Source organism: Nyctereutes procyonoides, unplaced genomic scaffold (assembly GCF_905146905.1).
Source record: "Nyctereutes procyonoides isolate TBG_1078 unplaced genomic scaffold, NYPRO_anot_genome, whole genome shotgun sequence".
NCBI classification, from domain to species: domain Eukaryota; kingdom Metazoa; phylum Chordata; class Mammalia; order Carnivora; family Canidae; genus Nyctereutes; species Nyctereutes procyonoides.
Window position 1 is genome coordinate 38032109 of NW_026575044.1, and position 27856 is coordinate 38059964.

Consider the following 27856-nt stretch of genomic DNA (forward strand, 5'->3'; position numbering starts at 1 on the left):
ATTCTCAAAGCAGACCCAAGCGGTGGGCACTTACTTCCAGGGTACTTGACAGCTATCACTTGTGTACCAGGCAGATGTTTGAAAACCAGATGATTTCCAAATGGATGCCCACAGCTCTATGCCTGAGGCAGGGCATCACCCACCGGAAGTGAGGGCTCTTATCTCCTCTTATTCTCAAAGACAAACGTTTGTGGCTCATGAACTGGAAGTACCAAGAAAAAAGGTCCTTTCTTTTTTTTTTTTTTTAATAATTTTTATTGGTGTTCAATTTACCAACATACAGAATAACACCCAGTGCTCATCCCGTCAAGTGTCCCCTCAGTGCCCGTCACCCATTCACGCCCACCCCCCGCCCTCCTCCCCTTCCACCACCCCTAGTTCGTTTCCCAGAGTTAGGAGTCTTTATGTTCTGTCTCCTTTTCTGATATTTCCCACACATTTCTTCTCCCTTTCCTTAAAAAGGTCCTTTCCTAATAGGACCATGACGGTCACTAGACTGAGATGTCTCAAAAGGTCACTAGGCTACCTGCTAGTCTTCAATCTTCATGCTCAAAAGTGCCACCTTTCATTCTGATGGCCCTGTTCTACCTGGCCAGCAATTGGCTCTCCCCGGCACCAGCTGGCCTGGCGATGATGGGTCATTTCCAAGGGTGTATCTTATCCCTGAGACTGAGATTTGTCTTCACTTCTGTTGAGCCTCTCTTCCTCAGCAGACAGCGGGGGCTCTTGGCACAGATGCATATTAGAGCAAACGGTGACTGGGACTGGCTTTTCTCTACTGACTAAGCTGCCCACAGCTCCCACTTGCCAACCACCCTCCTCACAGGATGTCCAGGGGCCTTGTGCCAGATGCTCTGGCATGGGATCACTGGCCATCTCTCTCTCATGACAGAGGGTTTGCTCATACATTTGTAATTGTTTTTTAAAGACTTCAAGTCATTTTAAAACTTTGTTATCAAAACAAACTCATTTTTAAAAGATGATACACAATATACACATCCCCTAATTTTCTATAAGGAAAAGGTTACCAGAAAGTCCTGCAATGCCTGCCCTTGATTTTTGGTTAGCCAGAGTGCTCCTGTTCCAATGCAGGCCAGACCACACTGGTCCTCTGCCTGGCACCCGCCACAGCTCTCAACTTGCTCACAATAAAAACAGACATCATCACAATCCATCCTCCAGGACTTCTCAGGGTTCATCTCCTCCTCTCACCCTCTCTCTACTCCTCCCATGCCAGCTTTTCTACAGTTCCTCAGGCACACCCCTCAGCCACATTCCAGCATTAGTGACTCTGCAGTGCTATTCCACCCACTCTGAATGCCCTTCCCTGCTGGGACAGCACAGAGCTGGCTCTCTCACTTCCTTCAGATCTCTGCTTAAAAGTCTCCCCATCTAGGTGCATCAGTCCATTAAGTGACCAACTCTTGATCTAAGCTTAGGTCATGATCTCTGGGTCATGAGTTTAAACACTGCACTAGGCTCCGAGCTGGGTGTAGAGCCCACTTAATTAAAAAAAAAAAAAAAGTCTCCTCATCATTGAGGCCTTGCCCCAACCCCCACCTCCAAACCCCAAACCCCTCAGCTGCTTCAGTTTTCCTCCATAGCACACCTATCCCATCTGACAGGATGTATTTGTCTGCCTCCCCAGCTAGCCTGTAAGTCCTTGAAGCAGGATCACTTAAAACGGTCCCGGGCACAGGGCAGGTGCCAGTACCACTACACCTATCATTCTGCATTCTATGTAGGTACGAAACTACTTTGCTGGGCATTACTGTCTGGATGCACATCTCCTTCCCCCAAAAGGGGCTGTTTATATACAGGGAGTTCAATGAAATGGACACTCTGGCAGTTCCTATTCACTCACTACATGTCATCCATCCTTCCGTGGGAAAGGGGCTTGGAAAATCCTAGGCCCCTGCAATGAGGCCTTCCCAATACAAATCCGGTGTTCTAAAACATGACACTCCTGCTGATCACTACAGGGCAGATGGGACTGACCCTGGCTAGGTATGAAAGGGATACGTTTCTCTCCACTAGGACAAGCTAAAATAGCTTACTTTGTAGTTATGACACACTGCCTCTCTGGAAAACACCATCTAAATTCCAAGATATGTTTCCCACGAACTTCTGAAAAGCCTTTATCCTGTACAGTGAATGCCCATCGACCTCCATTGCATTTATCCCTGCTGAGTTTAACCTCATTGAGCTAGGCCTACCATTTCCAGCCACTGGGGAACCGAGGTACATGGTTCTTATCTCTAACACATTGCCCCTCTCCTGCCTTTGGTCTCCTGTATTGCCCAAGTGAGGCTTCCTGGCCTTGGCTCTGCAGAGGGGTGCAGAGGGGCAACATGCTCAAGAGAATACCATGTGCCATGCTTCTTCGAGTCCCCTTTGGGTGGACTGTGGTTGGCTCACAGCTTTCAGCTGCTGGCAGGTGCTCTAGCTTCACATTACCAAGTGAACACTGGGCTGTGTGATAATGAGGAACAGTCTAACATTTCGCTGAGATCAAGAAATGTCATGACTATGGCAGTCCTTTAACTTCCTAACCTAGTCATTCCATCGGTACAGAGACGAAGCTAACCTAACATGACGGCTAGCAACCTCCACTCTTTTCTGTAAGCACACAAACCATCTGTTGAACAGTCCTTTCTGGGGCTCTCCCAGCAATCTGCTAGAGGCTGCTATGATTGTTAGAACTCCCCCTCTGCTACCACCTTGGTCTCTTTGGCTTCTTAAAGGCAACATCTGCCTTGCAGTCAACTTAGAACTTCTTTCATTCTCTGTGGCATTTTAAAAAATCATTTGTTTCTCAATTCCTTCCATTTCCTGGGATCTAATCCTAAAGACTAACAATTACTTCAAGACGTAAGGTTTCTGTCTTCACTTATTCCACACGAAGTGGTATCTATTTCCTGGGTGCCTACGGCGTGCAGAGCACATTACCTTGTTTAGAGTCTTATGTTTCACAGTTCTGCTTGTTGAAGAAATGAAAACAGGGCCAGCAGCTAACATTTGCTCCATCCTTGTATCATCAACACCAAGAAGTTTACCATCCCTTCTCTCCCTCTTCTGACCATGGTTTTAAAAGCCCCCTGGCTATTGCTGGCATTTTATTGTCACAAAATACATACAGAATATAAAACTGACAACTTAACCATTTTTAGGTGTATGATTTGTCATCATCAAGTACATGCATGACACTGTGCAATCATCACCATTCCCAGATCTTTTCCACTGCCCAAACAGAAACTCTATCCCCCGGGGAATTGCTAATCTACTACTGTCTCTATAGATTTATCTAGTCCAGGTATTTTGTACAGATGGAATCATACACCATGTGACCTTTTGTGTCTGGTTTATTTCAGCCAGCATGATGTTTTTAGCATTCATACATCCTGGAGCATATATTAGCACTTCATTCCTTATTGTGGCTGAATCATATTCCTTTGTTTGGATATACCATATTTTGTGTATCCATTCATCTGCTGACACACACTTGGGCTGTTTCCACCTTTTAGCTATTGTAAATGACATTACTATGAACACTGACATACACCTATCTGTTTGAATTCCTCTTTTCAATTATTTTAGGTATATAACTAATAATGGAATTGCAGGTCACAGGATAATTTTATATTTAACTTTGTGAGGAACTGCCAAACTGTTTTCCGTAATGGCTGTACCATTTTATATTCCCACAGCCACGTATGAGGGTGTCAATTTTTCTTTCTCTTCACTCTTTACTTCACACTGGATTTTAGAGCTCCTCAAACTATTTTTATAGGTTTACTTAAACCATTCTTTTATTAGTCTCTGCCCTTTGTCTAATGGATTTTAAAATCAGAATTCAATGGTTTTCTCAAAACCTACCATGATATGCTGTCTTAGGATATTTGGATTTTTACCACCCACCTTCCTTTTTGATTATGAGAACGAGCTCTTGAATCTGATGCCTGGATCTGGATTCCACCCCCTGCTTTCCAGCCATGTGCCCCAGCTTCCTCCTTTGTAAATTGGGATGATGAGTGTTTTCATTTCTTATGGCTGCGGTAACAAATTACCACAGTCCATGGCTTAAAACAACAGAGTTATTATCTTATAACTGTGGTGGTCAGAACTCTGAAATGGGTCTCATGGGGCTAACATCAAGGGGTTAGAGCCAGTTCCCACTGAAGGCTTGAATAAAGTGTCTGTTTTCTTGCCCTTTCTAGCTTCTAGGGGCCATCATATTCTTTGGCTCACAGCCCCTTTCCCCACCTTCAAAGTCAGCATGGAGTGGAGTCTTTCTCTTGTTGTATCACAGTGACACTGACTGTTCTGCCTCCCCTTACAACTGTAAGAATCCTGGTGATTACCTGGGCAAACCCAGATAATCCAGTATAATCCTGCTACTCCAAGGCCAACTGGTCAGCAACCTCAACTCCCCCTTGCCACGGAACCAACATATTCACAGGTCCAAGGGATATGACGTGCACATCTCTCGGGGGCGTCATTCTACCTACCACAACAACAGCAAAACATTCCTCACAAGGTTGTTTCTAAATTTTTTCCATTCCTCAAGATACATAGTTCTGAAGACCAGAAATCATTTAAAAGATCTCCCCACTCATTTACTCAACAAATACCCACTGAGTGGAGTTAATGAAACAAAGCATATAAAGTATTTAGAACCCAGTACCCAGTAAGTACTCAATACATGTTATCCATTATCACGTTATGATACTTATATTTTATAATCCCCTTTGCCAATGTGGTTGCAGCCACAAGAATCCATTTTGTAGTCTGACGTTTTGAGATGTCTTCCTAAAACCCAGCCAAGCACTGCTTCCTTTCACAACCATCAAGTCCAACATAACTTCCCCATCACCTACCTGTCTTTGTTACAACAGAAGTGGGACCAGAGCACTGCAGCACCCCTCACCACTTCCCCAACCTGTGAGGAGATGAAGCACTACTCAGGGCTGGTCAAGAACACCTGGCCAGGACACCTGGGTGGCTCAGCGGAGCATCTGCCTTTGGCTCAGGGCATGATCCCAGAGCCCGGGATCGAGTCCTACATCAGAGTCCTTGCAGGGAGCCTGCTTCTCCCTCTGCCTATGTCTCTGCTTCTCTCTGTGCCTCTCATGAATAAATAACTAGAATCTTAAGAAAAAAAAAAGAACACATGATGCCCATCTGGTCCCAACAGTGTAGTGGAAGCTTCCATCACTGGATCTGTAACCTGTGTCCAGGCTGTAAACTTCTTTTACCCCCAACTGGCTCAAGGGTCTGCAACATGACCCCAAAACACCCTGAGCTTGGTGTTCTGTACTTTATCTACACCCAAAGCCTTCCGGCAGGTCCTCAAGACCAATCACACAGAATTCACTGATTTTGAAGAAGGTGAAGACAGGTTTTCCTTCAAGTAGATTCCATTCTCCAACAGAACCACACCTTTTATGGAAGGTACTCATCTCTACTTCACGGTAGTTGAGATTCGTCTAACGTCACAGAGAGAAGTGGGAGAACATGAAGCTGCCCAAGACCCCAATGTTTGTTTCTAAGCAGTTACCCTGAGATTCCTGATTGTTATGTCCACTTGAATTTGATGCAAGTGTTGTCTTTCTACCATATTTGGTTCTCAGTTTTTAGGAGTTTTCTCCTTCTTATTTTAAACTGTTTCTCATACTCACAGGTTGGGCACTGAGTCCCAGAACAGGTGCTCCCCTGTCCTGGTGTCAGCTGCACTTAGTTCTCGCTGAGCCTGGAGCCCAAATCCCCTTCTACGGTGGTGCTTCTGTCACTCAGTCAGCAGGCTTGGGCATGGAGCTGCCTCAACACTGAGGTCTTCAGTTCCAGAGCAGCAAGTGGGCCCCAGGGTGGGCCTGCAGTCTTGAGAGCCTGGTGTGTGCTAGTCACAGATCACAAGGACACTTGGAAGCTGGCATAGCCATGAGTGGGAGCCACTGTGGGACTGGGCCTGGGGGACTCTTCCGGCCCCTTCTCGGTCCCCTTCCCCAGGTACAAGAAAAGGCAGGATATCAGTACTCCAACCATTCCACTTTCAGTACAGACTTTCAAGCTCTTCAATGAACATCTCCAGCCTTCTCTGTAAAGTCTCCTTCCTTCCCAGCACGCAGGCAAACCTGAGTTCGATCCTCGCCACAAGAATGCACCATCTGGTACAGTGGTACACATACACCTCGGTACACCACAGGTGGGAGAATTGGACACCCCTGCCGATGCACCAGCCACCCTCCCTTCCGAGCATGACCAAGATCCCTCCTCCCCACCACTGCTGGACTAGAGCTCATCCACATGTCCCTCTGTCAGGACAACCTAATGCTGCCTGGCTATGATGGGGCCAATTCTTTCTTTTCTCAAAAGGCTAGATCACATCCTCCCATTCATCAGCTCTTGACCACAATTTCCTTCTGTTGCCTCAGAAACCATATTTTCTTCCTGGTGTCCTCTCAAGTTCTTTCTTTTCATCTACCTAAGGACAACCCATCCTTGCTACTAACCCAGAGGAAGAAGGGAGAGTACCTCCAGCCCTTTTATTTTTCCTCTGGCACAGGAGAAGCAGCTCTCACTGGGGCAGACACAACTGGCTGTGGCACAACCCACAGCCTGTGGTTCCCACAACAGCTCTTAGCTTGCTTTCCTGCCCTAAATTCCAATTCTCAGATCTTCAGATAAGCTAATAATCCTTCCTGGCTCCCTCTGAAAATTCCCCAGCAAAACTGCTAGCAACTGCATGCTTTCAGGATTGTTTGTGTTGTCCCTGGGTCAAGGGTGTGCCGGGAAGGCGGACTCTGTCCTGTATGCTGGCAATCCCATTAGCCCAAATGTTTTATTAGCTACATCCTCTCACTACCACACCAGGCCAGGTAGTTAGCTGCCTCTGCATCCTCCACAGCATCAGTACCACTAGAGGTGGGGAATGCTACTAGTCTGGCCCATTCCTCCGGCTTTGTCTTGATTTGATTTAGGTATTAAAGGCTATCTAGGTTTATTTTATGGTTAAGGAGATTAAAAGGACACAAATGTAAATAAACGATGAGTAATTATACTAAAAATGGCTTCTGAGTGAAGGTTAAGTTCAGTATGAGCCTCAAAAGAAAAATAAAACAGGATGGCTAAGGGAATAAGGCACAATAACTGTGAGAGTAAGATTAAGTGAGAGAAATTCAGAATATTCTCTTTAACAGACAACAGCTGGGTACATTTTAACTAAAAGCTCTGTATTTAGGAATATACACCAACTACATAAACACTGGTTGATGAGGGAGCTCGGTTCTCCTATTCTGAAACCACTGAACAGCTATAAAATTATGTTCCCTGTTTAAGTCAGTTTAAAAAATAGGCATTAACTTCAAGAAAACAAGTCCTCAAAAACTGTAATCATTAGTGTTATCTTTAGGGTTGTACAGTGTATTTCCTACCAAATTACAGATAGGTACTCTGGGCCTTAGTCTGTGCACCTAAATCAAGACTTTCTGGCAGGGCAGCCTGGGTGGCTCAGTGGTTCAGCGCCGCCTTCAGCCCAGGGCATGATCCTGGGGAGCCAGGAGTCCCATGTCAGGCTCCCTGCATGGAGCCTGCTCGTCCCTCTGCCTGTGTCTCTGTCTCTCTCATGAATAAATAAAATCTTTAAAACAAACATACAAAAAAACACTTTTTGGCAATCTTCATTTGGTATGGAACAGAGATTGTTAGTAGGGTCTATAGAGTTTTCTGTGCATCTGGAGGGAATAAAACAAAATGATCTTTGTCACAGGACCTCTGCTCCAGGGTGGCATCATGGGGAAACCACCCTGCAGGTCACAGGTCAGTGGGGAGGAGCAACGGGTACAGAGCACCAGGGACCAAGAGGTCTTGGAGCTCTGTTCCTGTGCTGCCATGAGGTTGCCATGAACAGACTTAGCCCTTTGGACAAATGTATGCGTGCCAAACAACCCTGATCTATTTGTTGCCAGTTTTATTATCATGGTTATATAAATTTCAGTTACACTAATTTTCATTGAATAGCATTTTCCAAAAAAGCAATGGAAGAGCTGGAGAAATACGTGCTCCAGCTGTCAGCAGGCCCAGGATTCTGAATCGGTGCCCAAAAAGAACCTGCCGGGTCGTCAAAGCTAGCAACAAAGCCAAGTGTGAGCACAGACCTGGTGGGATCTTTACTGACCAGAGCATATAGCCCTAGTGAAAAAAAAAAAAAAGAAGATAAAACCCAACAAAGCAGACAATTTTTTTAAAATGCACTTTTGCTTGGTTTTCTATAAAAATATATTTGAGTGCTATTAAATATTCCATTTGTACTTAGCCTGAAAATCTCACCAAGCCTTTGGTCGCTATCAGGGAGCATTATTTTCTGTAGACTTCTCTGGATGGTGCTAGTGGGAGTGGGGTGGAAACAATCTGTTTGGAAAGGTTATATGAGGTCCTGTTCATCTGAACAGCGTGGGCTTTGCTGTGCAGAGATCTGGCCACACAAACAGCCCCATCCTCCCATCCTCACTGGACCACCCCCCTCCTACAGCAGGGAGGCTGGTGGGGAGGCTTCAGATAGTGTAGTACCTGCCATTCCTGGTATCGTGCTGCCGCATGTTCTTGATAAAATGAATCTTCTTAAAGTTCTTTGGTCTGGGTGAACCTGAGAGAGTTCGACATCTGAAAAATAAAGTCATTTCAAAAACATGGGTCAGTTGCCCACAAGACAGCTGAGACATCTCCACACAAAGACAGGAAGGAAGACCAGACAAATGGTTTGAATCACCCCGAGGATAATGAGGACAATACGGCTGGAAGCAAGGAAGCTTTAAAAAAAAAAAAAACCTCCAACGAAAGACAACTTCCTTGATAATCCTGATAATCATTTATATGGGTCTCTGGAAAGCCAGCTAATGAAAACTATTGTCCTCAGTTACAATAACAGAACCTGCATGGATTCCAAAGACATTATTCTTTCTTGTCATCTTAAAAAGAATCCTCCTGTATCAACACCAGTAACGGGAACAGAAAACTGTAAATTTAAAGAATTTACAGAGGGAAGAAAAACACTGGAAAATTCAGTTTAAGAGCAATGCCAAATCATTTTTCTTCCATAGCAGGACTCTGGCCTGAACAACTTGGACAGCTGCGTCAATGCTTAACTTGACTACGCCTGGAAGTCACGGCTTTACTTTGAAGGAGCGGCTGTTCTCTTTCTTTTTGTCCCCCCAAGATGTATTTTTAAGTGAATATTTGTCGAACAAAATGACTTGGATTCAAATTATTTTTTTTTCCTGGAATATAGGACACCACTTGTACTACAGGGTAAACAGAATTAACCATAAGGCTAAAAAGATCTTGTTTGTCTCTCTTTTTTTTTTTTCCCCAAAGTTACCTGGCAAATTCTAAAGTTTTACAACCGCAAGAATAAGAAAAAGGGCAAGAAAACAAATCAACAAATAAGAGTCTGAAGTTTGGTCTTGTCTTGAGAAAGAGAGCTGGGATGTTTCTATTTGGGTTTTTGCTACCAATTTTTTGGTCTACTTAAACTTTTCTGACCATTGGCCCCAAGGGCTGGCTCCTGCCATGGGGCGTGGGTACCTTCGTACTCTTAGGCTTCAAAGAGTGAGTTTTGGAGCAGCAGTGCCTGCTATACTGAGCTCTGGGCTGGAGCCACCACCCAAATTCAGTCAGTTCTGAACTTGGAGGCTTCAGGGAAGACTAACAAGATGACCCAACAAGGAGGTCCAGTTGAGGGCAAGTGGGCTTGGGAGCATGTTTGGGTTCAGGACTAGGGAATGGGCAAGGTCACAGGCCTGCACAGCAACTCCAAGGGCCCAGCTTGAGGGAAACCAGGTGATGTCCCTGGCACAGATGTCAGGTGGTACATCCCTTCAAACCCCCGTACTCCTCCCCAGTAAGGACCAGTCTTCCCAAAAGCCATTCCCTAAGAGTGCTGAGAATGATTTTTTTTCCCCCCAGCTGGAAAAAAAAAAACCCTTACTGAATTCAATTGAGCACAGGCTAAATCAAAGACATAGTAGCAAACATTTCGCAGCTTTCATCAGGAAAACAGGGTTCCCCAGTCCTTGGGTCTAGAGGAGGGAAAGAAAGCCCCCCACTTCAAGTCAGGTCCACCACATCAGGGCAGGGTCCACGGACCCACATGGCCCTGAAAGACACTTCAGCAGAAACCACCATCCTCCCTGCCTCCAGCCTCAAACTCACTACAACTGATACCCCGACTTATCACTAGTAATTATTTCAGATCCCTCCTAGTGTTGCTATCAGGATTAAACTTAATGATATACACAAGAAATTCATAAACTGTCAAGTGACACAATCAAATACAAGCATTCACATTCACACAGGTATATACACATGTAAATATTTGTATACAAATCTCACTGTTGTGATTATTAACGGCCCATCAGCTACAATGCATGCAGATTTTGTTACTATTTGCTTCCTATCTTCTTAAAATTTTAACTGTCACTAAGGAGCCTGAATTCTTGGTTTTAGAGTCTTTTAAAGAAAGACTTGTATTTAGTCAATGTTTCCTGTGGCCTTCAGGCAGGATTTGAGCAGAAGGCACCCATCAATCCCCCTTTCCACTCCAAGCTTCCAAACCCAGATTTAGTCTTACTGAGGTTCAAGGGGATGGGAGCCTCACTCTGCCTTCTTTGGGTAGCTCTCTGGAAGCAGATCCAAGACCCCAAACTGCCGCAGTTCTACCTCCAAAATGACTGGAGTCTGCAGGCCACCCAAGGTCCCCAAATGTTTCTCAGACACACTGCAGAAGGTTCTAGACACATGCAGCCACTGGAGAGAAGAGAATCTCTGATTTAAGGCTATGCTTCCACTGGTTTCTGGATAGGGCCAAGTGTCCAGAAGTGTCCTCATACTCTTACCCTGTTTCCCCCCAAACAGTAGTTTCCTGAGCTAGTGGGCCAAGAACTGGACTATGAGGATAGAGGGTAGGTATGCCTGCCCCCACTAGCAGGAAGCTGGTACCGATCCCAGCCCAGAAAAGGGAAGACCTGAGCTGCTCTCTGCTTCCCATGCCTGCAAAAAGAAGAGCTGTTACCCTTCGGGTGTGAGCACAAAATTCCCTGGCCTTCTGCTACAACTGGAAGGCTGCAAAAGGGCCACAGGTGGTTGTTGGCACTCACATGGAAAGGAAGAGGAGCCAGTAATCACTGAATGGTGCAGCAGCCAGCACCCACCAACTCGGACAGGCTGGAAAAGAGGGGCAGGTGGAGATGGCTGGCACATTTGCCACCACCAAACCGAGGTTCTTCTGGACACCTCGTAGCAATGTCTCTCAGGTCCTTAATATTAGGATACCCGATAACCACCAGGCAGGTGGAAAACTCCTTAATCTAAAGCCTCTCATTATGAATGCTTAACTCCAGGAGTTGTAGTAGGTAGGTAGGTGCAGGACACTAACTCACCAGTAAACTGAGATGCAGGAAAAAGGCGAGACTTTAAAAAAGAATGGAGCAGCACCCAATTGTAAGGGCATATGCTACTAATCTAGCCCCTCCTTCAGACAGTTGTTTGTTGTCCTGCATTTTTTAAAGCTTTCAACTAAACCACCAGGGAATCTAAGAAATGTTTTAAAAGAGAACTGTGGCATTAGCAACAATTGCCAAGGAAACTGGAAGACTGAGCACTCAGCTTGTGGCAGGTTAAGCAAAGAACTAATTTCAGTATCCATTTAAAAACATACATCTTAAGTGCTGCAAAATTAAATTAGGATAGAATTAAATTAAAAACTAATTTAATGAAAGATTAGCTCTTTCTTGTTAGCACTGATTACAGGATACACTTAATTATGCAAAAGGTTTTTAATAGATGCCTTGCAGCCATTTAGTCACCGTGCTGAGTTTAAAAGCAAGTTGGGCTAATACCCTTCCGCCCCCACAGTTCCCAAAACACTTCAGTGTCATCACTGGTACATTCATTTCACAAAATTGGGAGCTGGAAAAGACCTCAGAGGGCAGTCACAGCTTGCTCTCCCATTTTACAGATGGGGAAAAATGAGAAGCTACATAAAATGTCTAAGGCCATGTAACCAGTTAGTAAAAGAACCAAGCCAAGGATTCAGGCCCCTAGACTCCCAAATGAATATCTGTTCTGGTGTGCCCATGCTACTTTTATTTCCTAGGAATAAGTACATGTCTTAATTAGCTGTTATTTTTAATTCTAGGATAGCTCCATGCAGCCTTTTATTAGTTTTAGGTGTACAATACAGTCATTTAACAATTCTGCAAAGTACCCAGTGCTCTGCCTAAATAAATATTAGAACTTTTTCTAAATTAAAAACAAAGTCTAGGGCAGCCTGGGTGGCTCAGCGGTTTAGCGCCTGCCTTCCGCCCAGGGCGTGATCCTGGAGTCCCAGGATTGAGTCCCACATCGGGCTCCCTGCGTGGAGCCTGCTTCTCCCTCTGCCGGTGTCTCTGTCCCTCTCTGTCTCTCATGGATAAATAAATAATCTTTAAAAAAAAAAAAAAAAAAGTCTATTAGGGAAAATAAAGCCTTCTCAAACTGGCCAAATTGGCTTAATTTCCTTGGTTTCAGACTTGTTTTTAAAATTTTACATTTATACAAGATTTCTTGGAAATTAAGTATATTGTTCTGTAAGTAAGAGCTGGATAAGTAGTAGCTCAGCAGTGGCTGAAGCCCTTTTTACTGTGCTCATTTGTGGTATCCTACCACAAGTGGGGTAGAGGTCAGAGGACCAGCCTGGGTGGATTCTGGGAGGAGAGGACAGAGGTGACGAGGCCGCAGGCGATCAGAAACCCTGCACGTAGCTCCTCGCCCTTTCTCTGTAACCACCTGGAATCCCTGAGGACAGAATGACATTCTTTTACCTGTTTTTCTTCCTTGACTCGCAGCTACCGCACTGCCTTAACTGAGGCATCTCAAATACCAGAAGCTCTTTGAGTTCTAGTCACTGATTTCCCCATTTGTGGCAAGGGTGACCTTACCTGCTCCGATGCCAAAGCCGCTCAGTGCCACCTGAGAACGTGTTTCGTTTTTCCTCCCTTCTCAGGATGATTCTGGGCCAGAGGCAGCTAAGTGGACATTTTGCTCTGCTTTTTGTAAGCCTATCTAAGGAAACAGCCCTCTCCCAACACCCAAGCTACATTACAGCCAGACGCCATTCGCCCGAAGTTGGTCCCAGAGATTACGTACGTTTCCAAAAACGACTTCAAAGGTGGAAATACAGACTGGCGCTGACTTTGTCTTTGGAAAGACATCAGCAGCGAGGCTTGATACACCCAATTTTTTTTTTTTTTTTAAAGATTTCATGATAGAGAGAGAGAGAGAGAGAGGCAGAGACACGGGGATAGGGAGAAGCAGGCTCCATGCAGGGAGACTGATGTGGGACTCGATCCCGGGACCCCAGGATCACGCCCTGGGCTGACAGCGACGCTAAACCGCTGGGCCACCCAGGGATCCCCCACCCAATACTTTCGATCAGATCTATCACCTGTCTACGCTGCATCTTCCATCCAGCTGGTCTGCGGACAGGACTAACCAGGGAGCGAAGCCCCAGCCGGGGAAGGGGCAGGCAGGTTCCAGGGTGAGAGGCTTCGGTCCACAGCAACACCCTCCCAGGCTCAAACCAGGCACCCGCGCTCCTGAGTCCGCTCCAGCGGCCAAAGCACAAGGTGCGCAGACCTGGGTTCCGGGCTCCCTCTGCGTCACCCACCGCGCATGCCCCGTGAAGCCGCCGCGCATGCCCCGTGAAGCCGCCGCGCATGCCCCGTGAAGCGTCTGGGTCCCACCCTGCCTCAGTTCCTTCTGCAGAAGCAACACTCCGCCACCAACCCGGCTGAGCCACCGCGAGGCCTGGCAGAGGTGTGCTGTGTGAGTACGGGGGGGTGGGGGGGTGGGCACAGATGGGGGGCGGCGGATGAGGGCGGGCACAGCTCCGCAGCTGCTGTCACCCAAACACAGGTGGCTTTCTGGGCCCCACGGAGAAATCCCTGTCGGCTCCTGGGAGGCCCTCACAGCTATCCTCGTCGACTCTCCCCAGCAACCGGTGATGGAGTCACGTGGCGGGCACCTGCTAATGCAACTCAGGATCATGACGACTGTGTCACTGCACCTAAGAAAACTGGGACAACGATGGGCTGGCTCGTCTCCAACAAGCAGCAGCTTTCACACTGGGAAGGAAGACAGCACCCAAAGCCACCATGCAAATTGGGCTTTCCAAACACAAAACTGAAGTTTAATACTGCTCTGCTCTCACGGTCCTCAGGCTTGGGGTTTCCAAACAATGGGTCCAGGGATCAGGCCATCATTTGAAACAATTTAATTCTGCAGATCAAGGACTTAAAAAACAGCCACCACCTTTGGCTGTCATATTGCACTGCAGGCTATTTACATACACATAAGTGCAACAGTAAAAACTTACCTCCGTAGAGGGGCATTTTCCTCAATATCTTCCAGGGTCTCCAAGGATGATCTCTGGGAGATGAGGCGACGTCTGCAGAAAGAAGGGGGAAAAATCCTTTTTAGTAGTTAAAACCACATCGTATAATGGAGCAGGCATTTCTGTAAATCTAAAACTGTTCGAAAAAATAAAGCATATCAAGAGGGGAAAAAAAGATCGGACAAAAGCTGTCTCTAAAAGCTACCATGCTCCCAGGCTGCATGCACCCTGAATGCCAGGCCCATCTTGCCTTGCTGAATCCTGAGCATTCTCTCCAGTCAATAAGACCTCTTTATGGTGATCAGGGAATTAAGTGATCCTTTTATGCTGCAATTTCCTCAAAAAAGACAAGGTGCCCCTTCTATAACTTGGATACTGTGTGGAGTTTTTCTAAAGCATTAGATAATACTATTAAGTATTCCACTACCCTGTGGTCTGAACCAGGTTAACTGATAAATATTAAATTTTAAAATCATATTAAATAAAATCTCAAAATCATTAGGATGCCATAAAAAAGTTATAGTCTCTTGATGGCCACGATTTCAACAGCAACTATAAACAAGTAAGACAGGACTCCTTTGGGAAAGTTTCTCAGAGACCAGTAAGAATAGACCTCAGAGCATGATTAGACAAGACATGGGACTCTTTTTCCGGGCTGCTGAAGAATCTCAAACCACCAACTAAAATCTCCTTAATCAAGTTCCTTTTGCCAAATTAAAAAATAATAAAATAAAATAAAATAAGAACAAGTCCTAGTTAATAACTAAGAATATCTGGTATAGGGACCAGGGTGGCATGGAGAGGCTGGTAACTTTACAATCAATCCATTTGTACAAAGAATATCATTTCATAGTAAATGGTTTGGTTGAGGGGGGTAGATAGAAAAAAAAATATGACTGGGTTTTTATCTTGAAAAAAGGAGACTATAATGAGAAAGATAAGTCTTTTATATTACATTCAATAAAAGTAGGTTAAGAGGCAGCCTGGGTGGCTCAGGGACTTAGCACCACCTTCGGCCCTGGGCGTGATCCTGGAGACCTGGGATCTAGTCCCACGTCGGGCTCCCTATATTGAGCCTGCTTCTCTTTCTGCCCCCCCCCCCCGTGTCTCTCATGAATAAATAAATAAAATCTTGGAAAAAAAAAAAGTAGGTTAAGAACATGCAATTGTAACCATGTTCTAATTTGTCCCCAAAGAACAACAAAATGAAACAAGTGTTCTTTGGTTTTGTGTGTACCTTTTCCTGACCAACTACCCTGAACCTTTTGCTTTATGTTTTACTTTTTTTTAATTTATTTATTTTTTTTTTTATTTTATGATAGTCTCAGAGAGAGAGAGGGAGAGAGAGGCAGAGACACAGGCAGAGGGAGAAGCAGGCTCCATGCACTGGGAGCCCGACGTGGGATTCGATTCCGGGTCTCCAGGATCGCGCCCTGGGCCAAAGGCAGGCGCCAAACTGCTACACCACCCAGGGATCCCCATTTTATGTTTTACTTTCAATAAGACCATCAGAAAGGTCATTTTTGCAAATGATTCAAGGGCTTCATCAATTTCTTTCTTTTTTTTTTTTTTTTTGGCTTCATCAATTTCTTTTTTTTTTAATTTTTTTTATTTATGATAGTCACACACACACACACACACACACACAGAGAGAGAGAGAGGCAGAGACACAGGCAGAGGGAGAAGCAGGCTCCATGCACCAGGAGCCCGACGTGGGATTCGATCCCGGGTCTCCAGGATCGCGCCCTGGGCCAAAGGCAGGCGCCAAACCGCTGCGCCACCCAGGGTTCCCCCGGCTTCATCAATTTCTAAGAGCCTTTCTTAATCTTCTGATATCAAATCCTTTCCAAACAGTCATCACACACATCTCTCTCTCTCTCTCGGGAACTGATTTTATAGGTGGCCAATTCATTAGTAAGTAATACTGTCCTGTGCGGCCCCATAACTCCAGGGACTCAGCTACACCAGGACCCCCATGAGAGCACCTTGCAGCTGTGGCTTTGAAGTGTCTGGGCCATCAGTTGAAACATAGCCCTTCCATGTACTCAGGCTGGGACAGGGCAAACACCCCGTCAGTCACATTCTCATCTATCATAGCTCTCCAGGACCAGGGCCCCCATGTTCCCCATCCAGAGGCAGGTGAATTCCGTAAGGGCCATGCATTGCTTTGGAATCTTAGAAAACCCCTTAATCTTTGAGCCTCAATTTCCTCACAGGGCAAAAAATGATTGGTAGCTACTGGGTTTTGGACAACACTCTAATTCCCCCAACTGGGGCTGCCTCCTGACCTGACACCTCCCCCACCATTCCCTCATCCCGGGTCAACTGACTGGGATCAGCCTGGCTGTCCTAGCTCTGGCCCTTCCTCCAAACCCAGCCAATAGCAAGCAAGGTCACCCCGAAATGCCTTGTGCCTGAGCCCACCTGAGGCACACCTACACCCTCTAAGAACTGCATGCCACCTTTGCCTATGCACTGGCCACCTAGACAATTAGTCCCCTCAGGCCTCTGTGCACTGTTCTCAATACCACTGTCTCCTCCAGAGCTAGAAGGTAATCATTAAAATATTTAGTCTGTTTATCTCTGAATTCTTAAAAGTCAAATATTTTTTTAAAAGTCAAATATTAATTTAAGTACACAGTCTAAATTGTCATTAGACGTAACTTTTAGCCATAGGCAGACATAAAGTATAGGTTTCAGATCCTGAAAATCTCAAAAATTCTGTCAAACTCTGAGCCTTCTTTTGTGGAAGAGCATTTTCAGATAACCAGTAAATAGACATTTTAATCTTCTATTCAATCTGCCACCAGGGTGGGTGACAGACCAACTTCAAAGCCTCCCTCCTTCAACGATCCTAACAGAGATCCACCGAGAAGTTCTGGGGTTGGGTCCTTGGGGAGCAAGGATACAACCGAAGGCCCCAGCAAAGACCAGGCATGTGCATTTTCTTAACATACCCTGTGCCAACATATTCAACCATACCAACTATGAGCCTCACCCGTGGGGAACATAAAGCCAACCCAGGCTTGATTCCTGTCTTTGAGGAGCTCATATTCCAGGGGGAGTCCATGAGACAATCTCCAAGGAATCTCGTTAATAATCCCTCAAGCTCCTCCAGCATTTCAGGCTGCCTCTCATCCCCTCCAAGGACGGCAGGGCTGGCACTCCAGCTGCAAATGCCAAGTGAATCCCATGGTAAACAGACAAGGCCCTGGTACATAGGCTGGGACCCCATAGGCTCTCATCTAACATTCAGACCAGGGTGCCCACCCTGGAAAAATAGGTCTATTCACAAAAGCACATAATCTGATAATTTCCCTATGAAAAAGCTGTATCCAGCTTTTCCCACACCAGAAAAGAAAGGTGCTTATTTGGAAAATAACCAAATTTGAGAAGTGCCTGGATCACTCAGTCAGTAAAGCATGTAACTCAAGGTTGTGAGTTCAAGCCCCATACTGCATAGAAAGATTATTTAAAATCTTACAGGGCACCTGAGTGGCTCAGTTGGTTGGGCAAATGACTCTTGGTTTCATCTCAGGCCATGGTCCCAGGGTCTCAGGATCAAGCCCTGCTTCCAGCTCCACACTCAGTGGGGAGTCTGATTGGGATTCTCTCTCTCCTTCTCTGCCCCTCCCCGTGCTCACTCTGTCTCTCTAAAGGTAAATAAATCTTAAAAATAAGTATCTTTTAAAAGAGAACCAAATTTGAATGTATTTTTCTGTACCTTTATAAGGACTTTTAAGAAGTAATCTGTATGGGAGAGCCTAAATGACTCAGTCGGTTGGGTTTCAACTCTTTTGGCTCAGGTTGTGTTCTGGGATTGTAGGATCAAATCCCCACATTGGGCTCAGTGCTCAACACGGAGTCTACTTGTCCTCCCTCTACTTCTCCCCACTCACTTGTGCAGTGCTCTCTCTCATTTAAATAAAATCTTAAAAAAAAAGGTAATCTGTATGCCCACGGTAGGACTGGAACTCACAACCCCAAGTTCAAGAGTCACAGCCAGGTGCCCAGGGTTTGTTTTCTAAAAGCCAGTGCAGGGATACCTGGGTGGCTCAGTGGTTTGAGCGTCTGCCTTTGGCCCAGGGTGTGATCCCAGGATCCAGGATCAAGTGCCACATCGGGCTCCTTGTGGGGGGCCTGCTTCTCCCTCTGCCTATGTCTCTGCCTCTCTCTCCCTCCCTCTCTCTCCTCTGTCTCTCATGAATAAATAAATAAAACCTTTATTTTTTTTTAAGATTTTTATTTATTTATGATAGACAGAGAGAGAGGGGCAGAGACACAGGCAGAGGGAGAAGCAGGCTCCATGCCGGGAGCCCGACGCGGGACTCCATCCCAGGACCCCAGGATCGTGTCCTGGGCCCAAAGGCAGGCACGAAACTGCTGAGCCACCCAGGGATCCCCAGAGAAAACCTTTAAAAAAAAAAAAAAAGGCCAGTATATTTGATACTTTCTTCATGAGCTGAACAGTTATAGATAGATTCATACACACCTACATGGATTTAAAGCTGGAATCCTTAAAGGAAAGAAAACCCAAACCCCAAATACCCACCTATTCCTTTAAAGTCAGTGGATGTGCTTCCCTCCTTCATGGATGGAACCAAGCAATATACATTTGACCCTTGAACACCCTGGGATCGACTACGCAGGTCCACTTATATGTGAACTTCTTTGATAAATACAGTACTACAAGTCTGTTCTCTCTTCCTTATGGTTTTCTTAACATTTTCTTTTCTCTAGCTTCCTTTGTTGTAAGAATACAGTATATAACACATATAATGTACAAAATATGTGTTAATCGATTATTTGTTATTGGTAAGGCTTCCAGTCAACAGCGGGCTACTTAGTAGTTGTGGGAGAGTAAGAAATTACATGCAGATTTTCCACTGCACACAGGGTGGGGATGGGGGCCAGGGCTGTGTTCCTAACCTTCATGTTGTTTAGGGTCAACTGTATTCTTCAAGATGGACATGCAGCGCTTGCAAAGAACATTTCAGTCAAAAAGCACCATGAAAACAAAGATGTGGTGCCTGCCCTTCCCACATAGGATAAACCTTCGTTCACTGCCACAAGGGTGCACCCTGTGGTGTGATCCCAGTGGTGCTGTGCTCATCTCTGCTCCCTGCCACTTGCTAGATCCTTCTGAGGTGTATAATAACCTCTCCTTTTGCTTTCTAGCCTCAGAAAGCCCAAAATGGAAGAGAAGGCTCAGGGCAGGTGGCCAACCCTCACCTGGCACTTTTACCCTGCAGTCTGCCTCATAAACTAATTCCATTACTATGCAAAGTCCTCATCATGCGGCAGTTACCAAGCAGAGGTCTTTGCATGTTTTAATGACTGACAAAGAATACATACCTTCTTATTAAGCAAGCAGACATTAAGTAAGCCCAAGCATTATGTGTCCACATCATTAAGTGGGAAGAGGCCGCGACTGGTTTCTCAGGTCGAGTCGTCAGGGTTCCCTGCCTTGTCTGACAGTTACAATTTGGGCCCTTCCACACTGTCCCTTGATGCTTTTGAGGCCAGTGTGGCTCACATTCAACGACTGTACACATCAGCTTCCTCAAAGCCCCCAGACTCATTTGAGAACATTATCTTTTGAATGCTGGACTCTGTCTAGACAAGGAAGGTGCAAATCTATGACAAGACTGCTTATCTGGATACACCTACCTGGACCAAATTAAGCCACTTATCATTACAGCTGATGGTTCATTGCAGAGCAAGTCACTGTGTGCTCCTGAGACTCAGGGCTGGTTATAATGAACCCATTTACATTGAACACCTAAGGAAAGGTCACTGGGAGAAGGGAGAAGAAAATCACACAGAAAAACATGTGAGTGGGTAACAGGACTGGACGAGGTAAGACCTGGGGCCAGTATTTTAAAGTGTCTTTTAGGCACAAAAGTGTCACTGGCTCCATTTTCAGGGAAGGAATAACAACTAACTATCCACACAAACTGAGGGCGGCCACAGCCGCTGTGAGCCCAGATGCCAGAGATTCTGGGGATCCCAGGAACGTGAGGGGCAAGGTGGGAGCTGTGCCCAGGGCTTCTTCATCAGAGGTTCTGAAAAGGGGCCGTCTCTTCTTAGCGCAGAAAGCAGAGTGCCTCAGAGAGAGAGAGCGCTGGTGTGGACAGGGGTGTAACTGCCAGAGCTGGACTCTAAGCTCGCTGCTGCCCCTACTGATCAGTGAGGCCAGGTGGCATCATCCTGGGTCCAGTTGGGCCAGCTGGCCAAGGCCAGTCCCCTTAAGGGGTGACCTAAAGCAGCAGCTTGACTTGAAAGCCAATGTTAGGCAGTGGGCACTGCTGGGGACAGCATGTGACACTGACAGGACCAGCAAGCGCTGAGGAAAGCGGCCCCTGGCCTTAGCCTCAGTGTCAAACAAGAAAGTAAGGCTGGATCAACACGCTCTCCCTTGGCTGCCCAATGGAACCCCTGGGGCCCGTTAAAAATCTCTGCGGGGGCACCTGAGTGGCTCAATGGTTAAGCGTCTGCCTTTGGCTCAGGTCGTGATCCTGGGTCCTGGGATCAAGTCCCGCATCAGGCTCCCTGGGGAGCCTGCTTCTCCCTCTGCCTAGGTCTCTACCTCTGTGTGTCTCTCATAAATAATAAATAAAATCTTAAAAAGTCTCAGAGCAAAACACAAGCTTTCAGCAAGGAGGAACCTGGACCATCTGAGCTAGCCATCACTATCCTCACAAAAAGGCAGTTTCCTCTGTGGCTCCAGCTCTCCCCATGTACGAAGCCCCCTTGCTGACTACAAGCCAGGCCACTGGAGGGCACAGTTATGTCCTCACAGGTGCGGAGGGTATGAGGGCATCACAGATTCCTCAGTTACACCAGTGATGGATGAGTTGAGATCGTGGCTTAAATCTGCTCAGTTATTATGACCCAAAAAAAGAAAAATACAACCACAAAAATAGCCCATTAATATAGTCGTAAGACATACACACACTTGCAGTTTATTCGCTTTTGTATCTGTCTTTCACCCACTGAACCATCTCTCTCCCCCAAATAAAAGTAAACCACGCTAGACAGTGGGCTGGCTCAAGTGAGGTTCCATGCCTTCCTCACTTGTGTGGCCTAGGAATAGAGCATGTTTTAGCGAACAGCAGGTGTACAATTAAGGCTGGCTGAATAAAATGATGAACTCCATCATCAGGCAGGTGGGTTCTCGTGGACTTTTCCCAGAAAGCACCTGACCTTTCACTCAGTGCTTTTCTATACACAATTATCAGTGAGTGGGCTCTCTCTATTCAGTATACGAGTTCCCAGTCTGGTCAACTAGAAGCCCCAAAATCATTCTCAGAAAGCTCCCCAGTGCCACACTACAGCAAGGAGTAGAGGGAGGGCGAAAAGGGAGGGACAGCTGAGTAGTCACAGGTATAAGACATGATGTTTAAAATGAGTTTCCTCTGGGGTGCCTGTGTGGCTCAGTCAGTCAAGTGTCTGCCTTCGGCTCAGGTCATGATCCCCAGGTCCTGAAGCCCCACATTAGGCTCCCTGCTGTTCAGGGAGCCTGCTTCTCCCCCTCTGCCTCTGCCTGCCGCTTCCCTGTGCTTGTATGCTTGCACACGCTGTCAAATAAATCTTTTTTAAAAATGGCTTTCTTCTGTTTGAGTTTATTACACATTCATTTTTTCAAGTGGAATCTGTACTGCTTTTGTGACTATTAAAGTAATAAATCTCACCATAAAAAAATTTCAAATCAGGACACATATGCAGTAGAAACTGAGAAATGACCTACAAACCCAGTGGCCAGGGGCACCCTTTAAGAGTTTGGTGTATGTCCTCTCAGACCCTTTCCTAGTTCCATATCTACTTATGAATGTAAATATATATATATTTGTGATTGAGGCTGAAAAGAAAAAAGAGCTGACTTTATAAAAGCAAGGGGCATTGGGAACAGCACCCTACCTTGGGATAAAGCTGCAACCTGTCTCCACCACTGGAGACACTCACAGCACCTCAGCAGGGCCCAACAGAGAATCCAGGATTCTCTCCCAGGTACCCTGTTCTCTGGCTGTGAACCAGCGAGTGAGGAAGAAGGTCAGCAGAGAGGGGAGGAGGGGGACCACCAAGAGGAGTAGGGCACCAACCTCACCATGAGGTCTGGGTCCAATGCCTGCAGGTTCACAATGTCAACCTGCAAGTGTGGGAGCAGTGGTCTGAGACCTTGCTGGGGTCTCAGAAAACTCTGAGGATGATCAGGGTGCTGACTCCCTTCCCCAGGTAATGCTGGTGCTATGGAGCTGTGGGCAAGGAGACAGGGCTGGCCACAAAGAAGTCCCACTTCAGCCAAGAGACCAAGGGAGGAGCCTCATCTCTTAAGTGTCCTTTTCTGACTTAAAAGTTCACAGCTTCCAAGAAAAGACACGGAGGCCACTAACCTAGAAACTAGCAGGGCTGGCCTTTTTAGTAGAAAATCTCTTTGTGAAATGTCCTGAGGTCCCAGCCTGCATCTCTTGCATTTCCACATCACAGACCTATTCTTTTGTTCTAAAAACAGCATTCAGCTCATGCACAAAAGGTGTTCCTGGAAAGCAGAGTAGAAATCTATAATTGGTAAACTTATTTACTATGGGAACCTATTTTTTTTTAATATTTATTTATTTATTAGTGAGACACACAAGGAGAGAGAGGCAGAGACGTAGGTAGAGGGAGAAGCAGGTTCCTTGCAGGGAGCCTGATACAGGACTCCATCCCAGGGCCCTGGGATCACAATCTGAGCCAAAGGCAGATGTTCAACCACTGAGCCAACCAGGCACCCCAGAAGTCTACTAGTTAAAAGAACCCTAAAGAGAAGAACCTCCATATATACAAGAAGTATACCTTTATTGATATGCCTTTTGTGAAAATGCCAGTTTTCAAATCCCAGGTTCTCTGAAGGCCAAGTGCACATCTAACACGCATTTTTACTTCCTTCATTTCTCCAACATAGCTCTGAGTCATTGGCACCACAGCATCATAAGCTTACTCTACAGATGCAGCAACTAAGTTTTGATAACTTTGTTCATGATTTGGCAAAAGTTAAAGCCAAGATTCCAGATGCTCCTTTAGCAGAAGTCAAATTAGACTGTGCCCAGTGAAGACAATGACGGTTTTTGCACCAAAGCACAGGTGATCACAGACAAAGAAAGAAGTCAGCCGTCACCTCTCAACAGAAGCTACATACATAGGCAGTCAGTCTTAAAGCAAAATCAGCCTTAGCTTCAGCATGAAGATGTGTGTATTAGAATCCGTGCTTAAGGGACGCCCGGGGGGCTCAGCGGTTAAATGTCTGCCTTCAGCCCAGGGCGTGATCCTGGAGACCTGGGATCGGGTCCCACACATCGGGCTTCCTGCCTGGAGCCTGCTTCTCTCTCTGCCTCGCTCTCTCTCATGAATAAATAAATAAAATCTTTAAAAAAAAAAAAAGAATTCATGCTTAATTCTTCTTTGCACGGATCTAAACCTTTGTCTAGCAGCAAAGGTGATGCTGCATCGGAGCACAGTCCTTACTTGCTCACCTGGCAACAGCTGCCTGTCAGACTGCGGAAGAAATCCCAGAGGAGAGCCGTGGCATCTAACACTGCAGTGGCAGACCAGCTGGGCAAGGCCACGAGGCTGGGGCAATCAAACAATGCCCTCCCTACAGGACCAGTCAGCCTTTGCTAGGCCTCTGAGCAAAGGACACACAGCTGGCTTGCCTGTGCAAGGAAAAACTTCCACTACCCAGAGCAGCTTATACGTCTAAAGCCAGCTCCATCCAGGACACAGATGGAAACAATTCAAACCCCCCAGCGGGTCATGGAAATCTTCCTTGTAAAAGAAGGAAAATAGAGGTGCCTGGGTGGCTCCGTTGGTTAACCATCTGCCTACGGCTCGGGTCATAATCCTAGGGTCCTGGGATGGAATCCCAGATTGGGCTCCCTGATCAGTGGGGAGCCTGCTTCTCTGTCTCCCCCTCCCTCCCCCCCAGCTTGTGCTGTCAAATAAATAAATAAAATCTGGAGGAGGAGGAGGAGGAGGAGGAGGAGGGGGAGGAGGAGGAGGAGGAAACATCTTTAAGAAAAGGAGGGAGTCACCTGGGTAGCTCAGTCAGTTGACTGGATTTCTGCTCAGGTCATGATCTCCAGGCCTTGAGATTGAGCCCTGTATTGGGTTCCATGCTCAGTGCAGACTCAGCTTGAGATTCTCTCTCCCCCTCTGCCCCACCTTCCAGCTCATACTTGCTGGTTCTCTCTCTCAAATAAAAATCTTTTTTAAAATTTGAAAAAAAGGGATGGAAACTGATTGTGAAAGTGGCTATGTTTTAACGTTTCTAACGAACACCCACCATTTGCTTCGATGTGGATGGAACTGGAGGGTATTATCCGTGGTGAAGTAAGTTAATCGGAGAAGGACAAACATCACATGGTTTCACTCACATGTGGAATATGAGAAATAGTGAAAGGGATTATAAGGGAAAGGAGGGGAACTAAGTGGGAAAAATTAGAGGGAGACAAACCATGAGAGACTCCTAACTCTAGGAAACAAAGGGTTGCGGAAGGGGAGGTGGGTGGGGGGATGAGGTGACTGGGGGATGGGCACTAAGGAGGACACTTGATGGGATAAGCACTGGGTGTTGTACTATATGTTGGCACATTGAATTTAAATAAATTTTTTTTAAAAGTTTAACTGACGGGTCAGGCAAAAATAAAATTTAAAAATCAATACACTAAGAGTTGCCAATCAGCTTGTTCAAGTAAGATGTTTCTACATTTTTTTAAAAGATTTTATTTATTTGACAGAGAGAGCGCGTGCGCATGCGCACACACACAGCAGGTAGAAGAGGGAGAAGCAGCAGCTCCCAGCTGAGCAAGGACCCCCCCATGTGGGGCTTGATCCCAGGACCTCAGGATCATGACCTGAGTCAAACATGGATGCTTAACAGATGAGCCACCGAGATGCCTCTGTTCCTACAATTTTATATGCAGGTCAAGAATGCAACTTTAAATGTTTACAGAGAATAGAAAGGCACTTGGCTTGCCTGAGTGTACTTTCGTTTCAAAGTTCTCATCAGACTCACCAAATCCTGGAAAACTAAGGTGTGAGGTCATCTCGGTATTTAGGCTGTTCAGAAATGGACTTGTTGGCAGGATATTCACCCCTTAGGTGCCCAGAGCCATCCTGCCTACCACCACCCCGCTAATCTTACAAAATACCTTTTCCATCGTATCATTCCCCAGCATGAAGAGCCACGAGGATTCCCTGTGGAAACAAGTTCAAACTCCTCTGACAAAGGGACTAGATGGAATGGCCAGAAGACAGCGGTGTCACACAGCACACTTGGCCACCGCAAAGGCCCTTGCTCAGGTCCTGGGACATCCACAGGGTATCAGGAAGTAAAGGGGCCAGCCAGCGCCACAGGCTGGGGGACAGTGCTGCATCCCAAGACCTGCTCAGCCTCACCTTGGAGGGAAGGGCCTTGCCCTGGAGCTGAGAGAACCAAGTTGACCAAATATGCAGAAAAGCAAAAACGAAAGCAGGTATAATGGTTAAAAAAAAAAAAAAATCAGGATCCAGAAAGGTTGGTTCTGTGTAGCTAAGAGATAAATGATGTCATCCTTGCTACAAAACATGCTGGATACCAACCAGGGGGCTGGGGGTGGGTGGGAGTGGGTACCAAGCCAGGACAGAACGAGAATGGGAAAGAGACATGAACAATGGAAAACAACTAAAAAATAAAAGGGTTGGCTTCACCCTGGAGACAAAAGAGCTCCAGTAACAGTGCAGAACCAGTGCAAGAAGTATGGAGCCAGCTCATGTATGTTCTGGATGGGCATCAGAATTCAAGCAATCAAATCTAGGTGTTCTCTGCTCAGGATTCCCTGAGCCAGGTGGGGGAGGGCAACTGGGAATCTCGGACCTGAACCCAGAGTTTAAGGCCAGGACCGACCAGGTACAGAGTGTGTGGGAGGCAGGGGAGGAGGGCATGAGTGAGCTCAGAGGAGAAACACAATTTAATTGGGAAGAGGCAAGGAGAAGGAGCAACCAGGCTAGCGTGGGAGGTTCAAAAGGTAAAACGCAGGGTGGATTTCTCCTACACCTGCCTTACCAGAGCTGAACAGGATGGAACACCAGGCAGGTCTCAGACACAGAGGGATCCTCTGAAGCGAAGTCAGGGAAGAATCTAAAAGGAGTCAGCAAACAGGCCTCCAATAAAACGGACAGGGTTGGTTCCAGGAGGAGGTGCGTGTGTGCACCTTCCTGCAGCGTGTCCTGTTGGTCTGACAGCAGAAGAACAAAAGAGGTGCAGAACACCTCTGTCGGGGCTTCTGTCGGGGAATGAGGGTACAGGCGCAGTAGGCTGGAATGCTTCCTTATAAAGAGGCTGACTGCACCCAGTTCCTGAGCCTGGTGAAGGCTGACGAGCACTGAGTTGTACCTGATGGATGCGTGGTTTCCATTGATCTCAAGCCTTTCAGGAAGCGTGTTTCATCCTGGACCCTCTTCTCTGTCCTCACAACGGGGCCTTCTCTTAACTACCCCATCCTGACAAGGGCCTGAGCGTGGATGACCGCACTTTCCTTCCCCATTACTAGGAGGACTTACTGGTGCTTTGCAAGGCCTTTGCCACATACACACTTACTTTCAGTTCAAAAGCAAGATGAGGGCTCTCTATGCCCAGCTCTATGGGGTTTGCCGCACAAAGGCCAAGGTGCACCAGCCCCAGCAAAAAGCCCAACTCTGACGGGAGGTGTGCTCCTCTCCCTGGCTCCCCAGTCCTGGAAAGGTGAGAGGTCAACGGGAGCTAATTTAATTAGGACCAGCAGGGAGTCAGGCAGGCTGGTTACTTCCACATCAGTATTTAGAGGGGCCTCTGGGAGGCTGCCCTTCCAGCATAATCGCTCCCCTGAGTTTCTCCCTTGGTTCTCAGCTTGACCTTTCTCTGTTCTAAAGGGCCTTCAGCAGAAATGGATTTTGACAGCTCAGAAACAGCATGCAATTATTTATAGCAAATTCAGGATTGACGGGGTTCCATCAATCTTTATTTTCTAGTTTTTCAGATTAACCTCAGCCCACGCTCAATAGCAGCTTATGGAAACAAAGATTGATGCATCCTTGTCCATCCGGCTTCAAGCAACAGCATCCTTTCTCCTAAGGAGGGACCCAGGTGATCTTTCTTTTCCAGAAGACCTTTTCAAAATGCCTTGTTTCTCCTGCCCCACAAAGTTAAGTCCCTTTACTGAAGCTGAACGGAGGACAAGGACTTCCGAATCACTGGCTTCATACAGGGTCTATGGGGGCAAGGAATGCCCCCAAGGGTGATCACACCTTAGTTCAAAAGAGAACTCAGAATCTGCTTCACCTGCTCTTTAGCCATCCAATCCTACCCTCTCCTCCTAAGGCACCGTGTGGAGCCACTTGCTCTGTGAAGCTGTCCCTGACTATTTCTGAAGTCCT

At 46.5% G+C, this 27856-nt stretch overlaps 1 protein-coding gene across 1 annotated transcript in view; it reads right to left on the reverse strand.

Annotated features, from left to right (window-relative positions):
• Positions 1 to 27856, reverse strand: part of CABLES1 (Cdk5 and Abl enzyme substrate 1) — a 116879-nt gene that overhangs the window by 51416 nt on the left and 37607 nt on the right. The window contains exons 2-3 of the mRNA XM_055323619.1: positions 14408 to 14479; positions 8566 to 8658 (exon numbers count right to left, since the gene is read on the reverse strand). Of these exons, the coding sequence (XP_055179594.1) occupies positions 8566 to 8658; positions 14408 to 14479 (165 nt within the window). The remainder of the gene's footprint in view (positions 1 to 8565; positions 8659 to 14407; positions 14480 to 27856) is intronic.